This window comes from Chroicocephalus ridibundus, chromosome 1 (genome assembly GCF_963924245.1).
Source record: "Chroicocephalus ridibundus chromosome 1, bChrRid1.1, whole genome shotgun sequence".
In the NCBI taxonomy this organism is placed as follows: Eukaryota; Metazoa; Chordata; class Aves; order Charadriiformes; family Laridae; genus Chroicocephalus; species Chroicocephalus ridibundus.
In genome coordinates this window covers 22,157,649-22,171,674 of record NC_086284.1, presented here as the reverse complement: position 1 = coordinate 22,171,674, position 14,026 = coordinate 22,157,649, and the positions used below count along the sequence as shown (strand labels likewise).

Sequence of the window (14,026 nt, the reverse complement as noted above, 5' to 3'; positions counted from 1 at the left end):
TCGACTCTTATCTAACATGAATACATTTTATTTTTTAGACAGTGAATATAGAAAAACTATCCAAAAAAAAGTCAGAATCTGACAGAGATGTTTGAGCAAACTAACTGTAAGCAAGTGACCGATTACCTACCCGTTCTTGGTCTTTACTGAGAACACACAGCCTGTATGGCTGCTCTAACTGAACTCCACTACAACATTAAAGACAGATCTACTGAAACTACAACAAAAGCATCAGCAAGGCCTCAGAAAGACCAGAAACCCTTAACCAGCATCAACTGATCCGGCAGTTATCTTCAATAACGTTGCTTGATATTGACTTATCTGCAACTCCAAGAAGGCCCAGACTGTATTTGTCACTCACTAACTTATTTTTTCTCAGTCAAATAGCACAAAGGTTTTGTTCTGAGAGCTCTTAGGGCTGCAACCAATTGTAGGACCACGTAGAATAAAACAGATGCCAAATGAGTTTGCAAGAAGTATTACAGGTTTGTCATTACATACCAACAATCTGCATCTATTTCATTAATCAGTTCCACTGACAGACATCTACTACGTTGGTTAGGATGGAAGCACAGAACAGGGCTACATGACAGAGGTCCTACCCAGGGTATATTAAGGAAGCAATTAAAAGATTGATTTGCTTTCCAGTTGACAGGAAACAGCAAAGCTTAATGACAAATGGGAAAAACCCTGTATGGGTGTAACTGTTCAACAACACGTGAGAAGGCAATTATCAATTATACAGTGCGCATCTGGGAAAACTGTTTTTACATTAAAAAAACTGAAACATTTTCTTTGAAAACGTTCTTTGATCACCTAGAGATTAATCACTACAACATCTTTTACTAATGTTTTAACCTTAAGTCGTATTAAAAATATGACATTTTCAAAAAGCGTAGCAGCTTCTTCCAGTGTGCCTATCATTGGGCTTGCAACACTCCAGTTTCTGGACATAATTTAGACAGCTAGTTTTGTCCATAAATGTTCTAATGGCTTAGGCTCTAGCCTTTCATTTCAGAGACAATCACTTTTCACCATGACACATCTTTGTTAGTACATGAGAATTTTGTTACTGTATTTAGTATGAAAGAGATGAAATTTATTGATCTTCAATGCTAAACAACAAGGCTCATCGCCATCAAGAGGGTGGGGTGATAAAAATAAGATGAGCAGTGACATTGCTTTGCCTTTTCTTACGGTATCAAGGAGAAATGGGTTGTTATTATCCAGTTTTCTAAGTTTAAGATAGCAGCTAGTGCTATCATTATGAAACAGTACTTTGACCAAAGAAATTGTTATGAGCCAGAAGCATTTGGTATGTAAATTGTAACTCAAACATATATATACAAGCAACTCAGTTTAATATGTAAATACTTAACACAAACACAAGTACACAAATATTTAGGGAGGAAAAGAGTTAACACAACAGCTAACCTGAAATTTAGCTACACAACTGGAACTGCAAAAGTTGTACAGTTTTCCATCAGGCATTGTGGCTTGATACTGAGGTAAAGAGTTTCGTTTACAAAAGTGGCAAATAATTCCCATACCTAAAAGAAAAATGTAGTTTACAAACAAAATAAACACAAGATAGTAGTGCAAAAAACCCCACCCGGATTACAGGTCAGCTCTTTCCACCATTTCAATGTAAAAAACTAAGATTTGCCTGTTCTCCAGTCAGCTTCCAGAAGTCACATAAAACAAAAGAAACGGCAGAGGTTTTGCTGAATTCTTCCATTAAAAATCAGCATTAAATATGAAAGAGCACCTTCTTCTATAAAATTCACTAGAGCATTTTCAACTTTGAGTTCACTGAATTAAGATCTATGCCTGCGTTGCATATTGAAGAACACACGTTTTGAGTTATTTACCAGTTCCTTTCACCCAGATTAAAAATTTCACCGAGAAAATACCCATAGACATTGTAACTACCTCTATCCTCCAAACATTGCTTGAGGAGATAAAATGAGCTGGGGGGTTGGATCACAGAGAAGAGAGTATTAATTCATATGCATGAAAACCGCACTATCATTCTCTGACACATCAGAGCACATTATGTCTCAACGTTTTTTTCCCCAGAAGCCTTAAGACATCAACCAAAAAGGCCGGCGGGGAAAATGATCCCTCATGGGTCCCTTTACTAGTGTTGAATATAACATGATCTTTTTCTTTTCTTCTTATGTAAGTTTAAAAACCTATAAAGTCACATCTGCATAGATTAATTCTAAAACAAAACCCACCCCTGGTGTTTAAACTCCAAAAAAAAAAAGTCTACTCTTATCAGTGATGAAATTCCATCATCCTTTTCACTTACTTTGTGATTTTGCATATTTTGATTTGTGTGTGTTCATGCATGCAGTTGAGCAGTATGGCTCCATATATCCATTAGGTCCTATGCACTGAGTCATGTCAAAAAACCTGCACTGGGCTCTGCAGCCAGTACAAGATGTTAATTTGCCACATTTCTAAAACATAAAACAAAAGCAAAACAATGCATTAGTTAAAACTATGTTTGGCTTTTGGTTTTAAATTACGGTATAAAAAAAACAGTGGAAAACTTACTGATTTACTTCTGCAATTTGCTCCCTCATCAGAACCTTCCTATATTAACTATCACGATCATCCTCTCAAGAGCATTCAGCGCTATGGTTGGGTCTCTTACTTCTGGGGCAAGCTGTCTAAAACTAAACTTCTGTGTAAAGACAAAACCCAAAACACATACCCCTCAAAAAAACCCAACCAACCAACCAAAAAAAACCATCCCAAACCCCACCACCTGCAACCTGTGAGCTCTGGTAAGAGTATACAGCAAGTGGTGCTGAGTTGGAGAGTTTGAAACAACTCTGTTCCTCTCTCGTTATTGATGGGACAACAGTTTTAAGAAAAGAAACAGGAATCTGGCACGGCAAAGATGAAGGATAAATAATGGTGCTAAAATTTGGAAAAAAAAAATAAATCCTACCCTCCAAATTATAACATCTTTAATAGTATCAAGTATGAGTTAGACATAGCAGTTTCTTGGTAACAGCGCTGTTGGGAGAACCTCTTAACTTCTCAACTCTTCCAGTTCCAGTCCTCCAGGCAGGGGAAACAACTGCGGGAGTTTCCATGCTCCTCATTGGATCCAATGAGGAACTGTGACTCCAGGAACCTGATAACCTAGGTTGTTATTATTATACAACCAAGGTTGCTTTGAGTAACCTGGACTAGTGGACAGTGTCCCTGCCCATGGCGGGGGGGTTAAAACTAGATGATCTTTAAGGTCCCTTCCAACTCTAACCATTCTATGTTTCTGTGATTCTACAACAGACTCAATTTTGACATCTCTCAACACATCAGTCCATGAATCAACAGTTTTCCACAGAAGGGAATGTTCTATAAAAAGCACTGGAAAGTAGCACCCAGCAAAAATACCAATGACGCAGTCAACACACAAAATCAATAGTTCTGATCTGCTATATGTATTACATACTTCAGTGTTAGGCAAATATCTCAAGCACCATAAAGCAAGTTTCAGAAAAAAATGTCTAGACGCGTTCTCTGCCCATAGAAACAGTACAATGGTTTTGAGGGTGATGACAGCGAACTCCTCATCTGAAGAGCAGTGAGACTCCTACTAGACAGACTCTTTCCTTACTGAGTTATTAGAAAATACCCTCTTGACACTTAGGCACTTCACGTTTCTTCCCTTCTGTTGAGGAATGATTTTGGCACTACCTCTCCCTTTTTCCCCCCTTTTTTTTTCTCCCTTTTCCCCCTTTTCTCAAGGGCTGAAGGGGGAAGGAAACGCAAAGCCCGTTTCACTTTGTTCAGAGCAACAGAAACTTAATAGATATCTTTGCTGGATATCTTGGATTAACGTTTGATAACTGTCTAAATCCCACCTTGCAGACAGACAGAGAAGCAGCTTAGATTTTTCTAACATGTATTATCTTCCCTATATTAAAAACACATACATAAAAATGTACAAATACACATGCCTCTGCCACAGATTGGGTACAGCACCTTGCAGAGACCAGAAAAATTTCAAAATACCACACAATTTTACAATTTTCACGTGCTGCTTTGATGAAAGCTTTACTGTGGATTTCCTCCAGAAAGGACAACGTGTCCAGATATCAAGCTCCGACCTAGAGAAGGGTATTCTATACAACTCCAGGATCCTTCTTTCCCATCCTATTACATTTTTTTCTGGTTGCGTTAAATATGTTACCCAGCACCTAATAATCCTCCTCATCAGCCATAACATTGACAAAATTCATACTAAGAACCAAGACCAAAATGTAGCAATCATACTGTTCTATGAGTTGCAGCTATTCTGCCAATATACATTCATCTCCTCTGACAGGCTAATAGACAAAAGCAGGGCATCAAGAACACTCTGAGTTATATTACCAGTGAAAATACAGGAGGTCACAATTTACAAAGAACTTCTTGGAACAAGCCTAATGGACAATAACCATCAAAAAAAATCTGCGTGCACAAATAGCCTTGGTACCTCTAGAACAAACCAAAGTGTAAATCTAGAAGCACTGATACAAATACGCAGACAAACAGCTTAAAGAGCGTTCAGGAATATAACCAGAAAACACTGCACAGGTAAGCAAAGCTTTCACAAGTTCTAGGTCTGAAAGAAAAAAAAAACATCAAACTGAGGCCACAATGAATTCAAGAGACAGCGAGATGAAAATACATGTTATAATAAATGAATTTATAGTCAGCTGATCAGAGCATAATCATCAGAGAAGATTCATTGTGTCAACAGACTACATGTTTCTACTTGGAATTAGAAATAGCTTTTGGTAACCAGCATCTCAAATACCTCATCATTTAACTGATGGCAAGAAAGGATCACGCACACAAAGTGCGGTGCAGCAGCACAACTGTCACTTCTGAATTGCAAACATCCGTGTAATACTGGCATTGTTTACTGATCTCACCCGACATCTTTCAGACTTAAGAGCAACATGAAGAATCTTTACTAATATCTAGTAATAATCTAGCAAACCTAGATCTAAATTATCAAGACTACAAAGAACATGAATTTCCAAAAAACATTATCAAGGATGGAGAAGATTCTGTGGGTAGAAACAAAAGCATGACGGCAAAGCTCTCACTTTATTCTTGTCACAGCAACTAAGAAGAGCATTTGAGCATTTCTGCATTACTAGTAGTTTAAATATGTTACACAACCGTCTCAGTTTGTTTAATAGTCTATCTAACTCAAAGGCTTCCTCCATTGACAACAGAGAACCTTGCACTGTAATATCCCTTATGTTTTTATACAGCTATAATGCAAACAAAGAATTTTCTCTTGTTCTTAAGTGTCAGATTTCCGGGTGAGACCCTCTTCTCAAGGTTCTCAGGTAACTTACATTTCGACTCTAACATTCATCACACGTTATCTTCCATCTCTCAGAATCCGCAGTAGTAATTTCATTCTGTCGAAATGTAACATTTGAGAACCCTTTCCCGAGAAGTTCCCTTCTAGCTGGAATAAATAAATGGAAGATGCACTAAAACTAAGTAGAACTAGAACTACTGTAATACACAGGGTCAGAGAGCATTGTTATGAAGTAAGGATTTTTGGCCTGGAAACAAGATAACTTAAGAGGATTACGACAGAACCAAAAATGGTATAATGTGGGGCGCTATGGATCAACTGTTCATTGTCTTTTCTAATATTAACAACTATGGGAAATCACATGAATATCAACAGAAGAAGTTTCAAAACAAACAATAGGAGGCAGCTCTTCACATAACAAACAGCACATCAGCAGAACTTCATGGATGGAAAAACTGCTTGTATATATTCACAGGGAGACTGGACAAGACTAATTAAAGAGATCTGCTAAAAATAGCATATAGGAACACTGCATAAAGTTCAAGAGATTCTCCGACTTCTATAGAGTCAGAAGCTAAGAGAATGCTCAGGGGAAAATATCCTAAGTACCTGCCCTGTTCTTGCTATTCCCTGCATGCTCACTTACACACACTGCAGGAGTCTCAACCTCTGATCCGAACTAGAACAGCTGTTCTCATGTTCTTACTACAGAACGTTTTCTTTTTAATTGAATATTTTAACCATCCTCAAGGAAAAGTGGCTGTTTAGAAAAGAAATTAAGGAAGATGTAAAGCTGTGTCAATATTGTTGATATTTCATGGTCAGGAGACAAAAGAACGAACTTCACTGGTAGGGAGAAAAACAGCAAAGAATACCAAAATCTTCGTTACTAAGTAAAGAGGGAACAACAAAAAAAAAACAACCAAAACTTCCTGACTCTCTATTTTAAACGTCACTGCTTCATTCTTTGTTTCAGAAGTACAGAATCACAGGATCATGTAGATAGGAGAGGACATCCAGAGGTCAAGTGTAACCTCCTGCTCAAGGCAGGTCCAGACCCAGTTGCTCAGAATCTCTTCCAGTCAAATCTGAGCATCTCCAAGGATGAGCATTACAAACCTCTCTGTCGGGTTTCACTGCCCTCACAGAAAAAAAAAAGCTTTTCCTTCTATCTGTATCAAGTTTCCCCTTGTTTTCAAGTTGTATCTGTTGCCTCTCATCCTTCCACTGTGCACTACTTAGAAGAGCCCAACTTTGTCCTCTCTATACGCTCCCTTCCTTTGCAAGGTTGAACAAACTAAGGTCTCCCAAGTGTGTCCTCCTACATCATATGTTCCAGCCCTCTAAACACCTTGGTAGCTCTCTCCTGAACTTGCATCAGTATGTCAGCACCGTTCATTCTGTGGAATCCAAAACCAGACGCAGTGCTCCAGATGCAGTCTCAGAAGTGCAGAAGAATAAGGGGAGGGGGAGAGTTCGGGGACAGAGGCAGAGCACAGAAATCACTTCCCTTAACCTGCTGGCTACACTCTTGCTATTATAGCAATAGGTTGCCCAGAGAGGCTGTGAAGTCCCCATCCTTGGAGATATTCAAAACTCAAACGGACACGGTCCTGGACGACCAGCTCCAGGTGACTCTGCTTAAGCAGGAAGGGGGACATGATGACCTCCAGAGGTCCCTTCCAACCTCAAGCATTCTATGATACAGTGCAGTTGGACATCTTTGCAGCAAAGGCACACAGAGCTAACTCCTGTTCAACTTGTTGTCCACCAGGACATCCAAGTCTTTTTCTCCGGAGCTGCTATCTTAGCAGTTCTCTTTCATTCCAGATGAAGTACTGGCTTCATCTTGTGCTCCCCATGATACTTCAATGGTAGAAAAAAGTGATAATAGACAAAAACCTGCACATTCAAACTAGTCTCAGTTTCAAGTTTCCTTCAGAGATGGAATTAACTCAGAACCACTCCACAAGAGAAACGAGCGTTTTCCTTCCATGCACCACTTCTGGCAAATTCAAATCTAGAGAGTCATATGAAAATATATGCAAGTTTAAGGACTGCAATTTTAAGGAAAATTTTAAGTAAAAACACTGCTATCAAACTAGTAAGAAAAATGGTATCAATTAGACTATTAAGTACCAAAAAATTAACTTAATCCAGAGGCAAAATTTCTAGAGAATACTGTCCCAGTGCCCTCTGAGGGGAAGCCTGATGCAAAGGGGTCTGGCTAGATCTCTCCCTCATTACTCCACCCAGATTCTGCACTGAGATGACCCAATTTTAGCAACATCCCGTTGCATATTTGACCTCTTCCAAAGCATGAAGTCTAAAGTAAATGCCGAAGCCTGAATATTCTTCTGTTCTTACTATATTCAATTCTAAACCCACTCATTCTTTTATGACTTGTTTGTATACTCTATTAGAGACTTAATCCTAGAAATGAGGTCTACTTCATGATAGGTATCTCATGACAGTAACTGAGAAAAGATATATAATAAAACACTTCATGCAATTTGAAAATTCTTAGAAGTTACTAGTTCTATATACATTTCATATCTCCATTCTGTGCACTAGGACAGTGCTGAACTTAAACTGGCAACTACAAGAGTGGCTAGCAAGTTGCAAGATGAATGGAATATCTTCCAGAAATACAAGTATTGTTGCAACAGAAATACAAATTCCTGGAATAAGAGAAAATTCACTTGGAGGGTTTCTGAGGCATTTTTATTCTTGCCATTACCAGCAACAATCATTTTAGAAGTAGTCTTGATCTTCCTTTGTATCTTACTGAAAGGATCATGAAAACTGAAGTCTAGAGCTCTTCTTGCATATATCCTACTAAGAAGAAAGATGAACCCCCAAAATAAGTATCAATCAGCCCCATTCTGTAGTTTCATGGTATTTTAGAAGTAAGCCTCACTTCTGTTTGCAACTGAAACTAATTGAAGTCTGTCTTCTTGAACTTTCTGGCTGCAAAAGTATTCCAATAAAGCTATCAGTGCCTTGCATCCAGATATCTGTGCTACAGACTTCTATTCTTGTCTGAAAAAAGCAGTATGATCTGCTTCATGTGCCTTCAGAAGGGTAGCGAACAGGATGAAGAACATGCCTGCAGCCTAACAGAGCGTTCTTGCTACAACTTCTCCCATGCAAGGGCCAGTTGATTGAGGATTGCTACAACGCCATGTAGCAGCCCAAAGATTTGGTTTCAGTTGAAGGAAATGCTTTGCAGTTAAATTCATATGGTTCATGGTAAAACAGATTGGTACATACTTCTTAATCCAGGCAAACTTCTCTCTGGTAGTTTTAGAGAGTAACGGTTTCAAATTAGAAATAAGATAAATACTGGGAAAGCTTCTAGAAAAGAATATTCTGGGACAGAAGCACAGTCAACCTGTGCTCAAATAAGAAAGGTAAAGGAGAAAGAAGACAGACATTTTCTTTAAGTAGAAAAGCAGCCATATTCACTACATGGAATTCTGTAACAGAGATCCATTAGTAAGGCAATCGAGAAAATAGCAGCTAAACTACTTCAGATATTTTTGAAAGAAGGATGGTCCAGGTGGATCCAGAAGCAACACGCACGTCTAAGAAAAGAACCAGATGTCAGCAGAATCTGTAACAGCAAAGAAAGAAGAAACCATATTATTTATTCAGTCTTTTGAAATAATGCACCCAAATCATCACTCCCCCAAGAACTGTAAACTCTTTCCTAAGATTAGTAACACCTCAAAAGCATTTGCCCAAGTCTTAAGGGCAAAAGCTGAAGTAATTGCTTTTGTAGCCCTTGAATGGCAAGTGATTTATGTTCCATCAGCTGAACTCTGCAAACCACTAAATCAGTAACTCGTCCAGTAACTTTTCTTCGGCATCTCCAACTGCCAGCGCTCCCTCTTTTTGCCAGTTTTGTTTCTGCTCTCAAGACACTTGCCTCCACGCCTTCAAGAGAAGCAGAGCTGAAAATCCCTTCTTCCTGTGCCTCAAAAAGCAAGCTACTCTTAACTGAACATTTCAGCTGTTTGTTTTGCCTTTTGTCCTCCTTCTCCTCAACCCTGTCCAACTACTCCAGGTACAGCAGTGCACAGATGTGGTTATATCCATCCTAACTCCATTATCTAGTCATAGTACCTCCTTGCTTCCTCTTCCTAAGAATTTCCTGTGCTCCCACACAGATCACACCTCACAATTTTGACTGTGGTCAAGTACTTTTCTTCAGAACTACAAAGCAGTAGCAACATCTCTTATGTACCTATCGCACTTTATCTTCTATTGACAAAATAACATCCCGAACATTTACTATGAATGATATTCAGGTGCCTAAGGAAGCTGATTATATAGTTTTTTATTGAAGAGCAGCAAATTCTACAGATGAAGATAGACATTTGAAGCAGAAATGGCAAAACAAACGGTTCTGGAAACAGGAGTAAATAAAAGGTAGAAGAAAAGGCAGAAGAACAGGATAGTTTCTAGAAGGACTTGATTTGCATCAGAAATGCAAGAAACTGGAGGTGTTAACACCTAGAGGCCTCAAAAAAAACCCCACACCACTGAGCAGGAAGAAAAGGGAATTGATTATTTCTTGGTTGATAAAGATTTCTGTCATTTAACCATGATAGATGGTGTAAAAAGCATCTAGCTATCTTAATTTGTACAAGCATACGTAGTATCAGACTTCAGTATTACCAGAGATTACTTAATACCAAGCTAAGTATTACTCAAAGTGAGACTGAAGTGGTTTATCATTTGAGGAAGAGATTCCACTATTAAACCACAGTTTGAACTGGCTGAAACCACAGAACTTGTCTATAAAAGTTAACAGAAATGAGGTGGCGGGGGGTGTGTGTGTGATAAATTGAAAAGTCAGTATTTCTAGTATTTCAACATATAGGAGCTGTTCAGCTCTCACTGGTTTTGTCAACAGTATTTACAAAGCAGTAACAACTGCAGGAAACAGCAGATTTTGTTGTTAATTGTACTGTAAAAAGGAGGACAGGTTTGTCTTAATAGCAAAGCAGAACTGAAAAGGAACAGACGCTGCATGGGACAAGACAAAGTTGAAAACCCTTGAAAACCCTAGATGCTTCCACTGAAGTATGATGTGACAAGACATTCTATCATAGCATTCAGTGAGATTTAAAGCAGTAGATAACAATACATTCTGTGAGACTAAATACAAACTCTACACAAAGAGCAATCCAAAGTTGCAGAACTGATATGCATATTATTGTATACAGTGAAGGCTCCTAAATCCCTGCACACAGATAAAGCAGATGAAATGAGTTTTAGGAGAGTTTCACAAAAGCAGCTGTTTGGCAAGGAGCAGGATTTGAAACAAGGAAGCACAACTGGCCGGGTGGGGGTTTTTTCTATTGCTTGTAAGGCCAGTAGCTCAAAGGGATGGCATAGCCTGGTTAGTCTTGAAGCACGTTCAGTAATAGGCCTTCTTCTAATCAATCAAGTCAACAAAATGCACTTCTATTCAGTACTGAAGTAAAATTTTCACTAGATGAAAAGGCACTGCAAGCATCCTCTCCAACTAGGAACATACTCATTTGGCTGCCATTTGTCAGGTACTCACTTCATGCCAGAGCTATTAAGAAGCCTATGAAGAAATAGCTAGAGCTCCTTCCCTCCCTTTTTTGACAGCACACGAAGACCATCACTTTTAAGAAGCACCCAAAGCAAGCTAATCTCAGGTCACATTCTAACAAGAAGAATTTTAGTTAAGGAAACAAAGCAACAAAAAATAAAAGTAATCAAGGAACATTTTAAACTAGTAAATCACTAAATGCTTTCATGGCAGAATCAAGAGCACTGTGGACTGATCAGGCCAGTAAACAAAGCAGTTAAAGACTGTATTTTTAAAAACAGACACATAGACTCAGCTTTATCTTAGTTGAACAGCTAGAAACTAAAAGGTATGGTTGGTTGCACGAGCCAAGTCACAGCATTTGCTTGTTCCTTGGAAAAAAAAAGGTTGTAAAGTCTGTACCCAAATCGAGCAAGCCAGGACACAAACAACATTGCAACTGCCTTGAAAAGAAAGCTGACTAGTTTTGTAGAGACAGAAAATATACAATAGTATCAGAAATTCTGGACTAGGTGATCTCCGAAGGTCCCTTCCAACCCCTACCGTTCTGTCATCAAAAGCAGAAACATCAAAATGTATTTATGTGCTTTTGGTTAATACATCTTCATGGCAGGTACATTTGAGGTCAGTTTGAATTTGTTGTATAGATACTAATTTTTAAATGAATCACTAAAGTAATTTTTAAAATGATTAAGTTCTCATTTTAATTATATGAAACGCCTACTCAAATAAAATATTTCAGCATTTGCACAATTACACAGACAGTTTAGCCACCTCCTTGTCAGATATCTCGTTCTCTTCTAGCGTTGTTTTTCGTTTTATTTTGTTTAGCATCATTCTTTAAGTCTTCTTATCCCTCTACACATGTACAGCTTGAACCTCAGTGCAACAAGTAAAAAGAACTTACAATTTAGAAGTAGTAGTCTTCTTCAGGTTTAAAAAAAAAAATATTTGCAATAAGGGTTTTGACATTTTATCTAAATTGTCACAGTGATTTCATTTTTGGAGGAAGGATTTTATCCCTGTTTATTCATTTTTTAAAAAGCTTGACTTGTACTTAGCTGTCTTCATGAATGGCTGTTGTGCCACCAGGAAATTAACATGCTCTTGCATATAACCACAGTGAGTATTAGTTAGGCTATGTCTATTTAAATTTTTTTAAAAAAAAGTCTTATACAATTTATTAACCTATTTATTTTTCATAGCTTTTTTAATATGAAAAAAACCCTAAGCTCTGTAATGACATCAGTTTTACAACCACTGCCTCTCAGAAAAGCAAAACACAGGATGCAATATTCAAGATTATTTGTGTGTCTGTTTTAAAACAGATTCTGAAACTGGTATGTAGAAAGCTAAATGCATCCATCACCTTGAAAGGTGACTTAGACACTTCAGAAAAAAAACTTACTCCCCATGCCAGGAATAACAATGTTTCTCACTTCCCTGCCTCCCACCAACAGTCAGCGGCCATTCCAAGAGCCACAGTAATTTTTATTACCCACAGTTTTAATTTTTTCATTCCAGGAAGAAAAAAATATCCGTGATAACTTACTGAAAATTAATTGTTCAAATCAGTGTAATATTTATTCAAAAAAATAGGGATGAAGTATATAGATAAGTACAAATAATAAGAATCAGTTTTCATTTATTACTACTACAAACGTATAGCATATTGATAGGTGTATGACATTTACAACAGAAACTGCTTAATACAAAGCTCATACCAATAAGACCTATTTATTTTACAACTGTTTGTAAAAAAACATTTGCTAAAACTGTTGTGTGACACATGATAATCAGTTGTACAACACAATGCTATTATAATTAAATGACATTAACTTTTCCTATATTATTGAGTCCATTGAGATACTTTCAGTATGTAATAGCAACTCTCCTATAGTCTCTCCTTCACTGATTCTCCTTTAAAAGTAAGATCTATTAAAAAGTTTCGAAAAAAAACATTGTTACTGCTGAATAAAGCAACCTACAATTTATCAATTGTGGCCCAATGAGTTGTCAAGCGATACTTTCCAATGTCTAAATTCCTTTTTAAAAAACAGAATTCCTTGAATACATTCAGTTCAAAAAACCTTAAGGCAAATGGAAGTTCAACCCTAAATAAATCCTTCTAGACAACTATGTGTTCTCAAATAATTGTGCCCTGAGCAACTCTGACACCTACAGCAACATTAACTAAAAAACTTCTAATTTTATGTTTTAAGGTTCTCTTAATATCAAAAATAGCCCAAAGCCCCCACACTCCAGGAAACATTTGAAACCTACCAGTTAAGAATTACATTTAACCACCACTCCAAACCAGATGCCAATGAACACTAGAATTGAGTTTCTCACAGCCTCTTACAGTTCCTCAGTACGAAATATTTCCACAAAAGAATTAAGAACCTGCTTGAATAAAGTCTGCTGTCAGAACTAAATACACCAAAACAATGCGTCTCAATTTTAAAGGTTCTGTTAAGGATCCTCACAATAATGCACAATTACCCAACACTACTTGTGAAGATTCCTGGTACTGCAAATTGCTGCTCCTCCCCAAATCAAACCAGAACATACAACTTGCTACCCACATCCTTCTCATTCTCAAATACATGTATCTAAGCACAAAAAAAAAAAATACAAAAATATCTGAACAAATAGAGTACAGTCTGTAACGAGTGTTAAACACAGATTTATCATTCGACCTCTCAAAATTCCACGTTCGTTTCATAATTCCATGTGCAGTGCATGTTATACTGGTTGTTTGGGAATGTCTCAAGTTCAAAGTTAATCTCATGCCTTTTGTTTCTTCGAGAGACAGTATTCAACGTTTCTTCAAGTCTTTCCATGGCTTCTGGGCATGCCTATGTTTTTAGTATCTTGGAAACCTATCCTGTCCCTTTTGGTATAGCTGTGACAAAAGAATAACGCTTATGTTACGTTTTCAGTTATGCTGTTTACATACGCACCTTCCAAATTTGCTGTTTGCACATTGCATATATACAAGAAAAGCCATCCCCAAAAGCATCAAAACTGAATGTCCAAAGAGAAAATACAAACATACATGATGCAACATTAAGGAACTTCTAAACATTCAG

The 14,026-nt window shown here is 37.6% G+C and overlaps 1 protein-coding gene across 9 annotated transcripts in view; it reads right to left on the bottom strand.

The window, feature by feature from the left end:
• The window catches only part of ZMYM2 (zinc finger MYM-type containing 2), a 93,145-nt gene that overhangs the window by 41,271 nt on the left and 37,848 nt on the right, over nt 1–14,026 (bottom strand). For 8 of the 9 annotated variants that reach the window (XM_063330877.1, XM_063330932.1, XM_063330912.1 and 5 more), the window contains 2 exons: nt 2,315–2,465; nt 1,435–1,550 (listed from right to left, as the gene is read on the bottom strand). The exons of the other annotated variant lie outside the window; for it this stretch is intronic. In XM_063330877.1, coding sequence (XP_063186947.1) covers nt 1,435–1,550; nt 2,315–2,465 — 267 coding nt within the window. The remainder of the gene's footprint in view (nt 1–1,434; nt 1,551–2,314; nt 2,466–14,026) is intronic. 9 annotated transcript variants of the gene reach the window in all.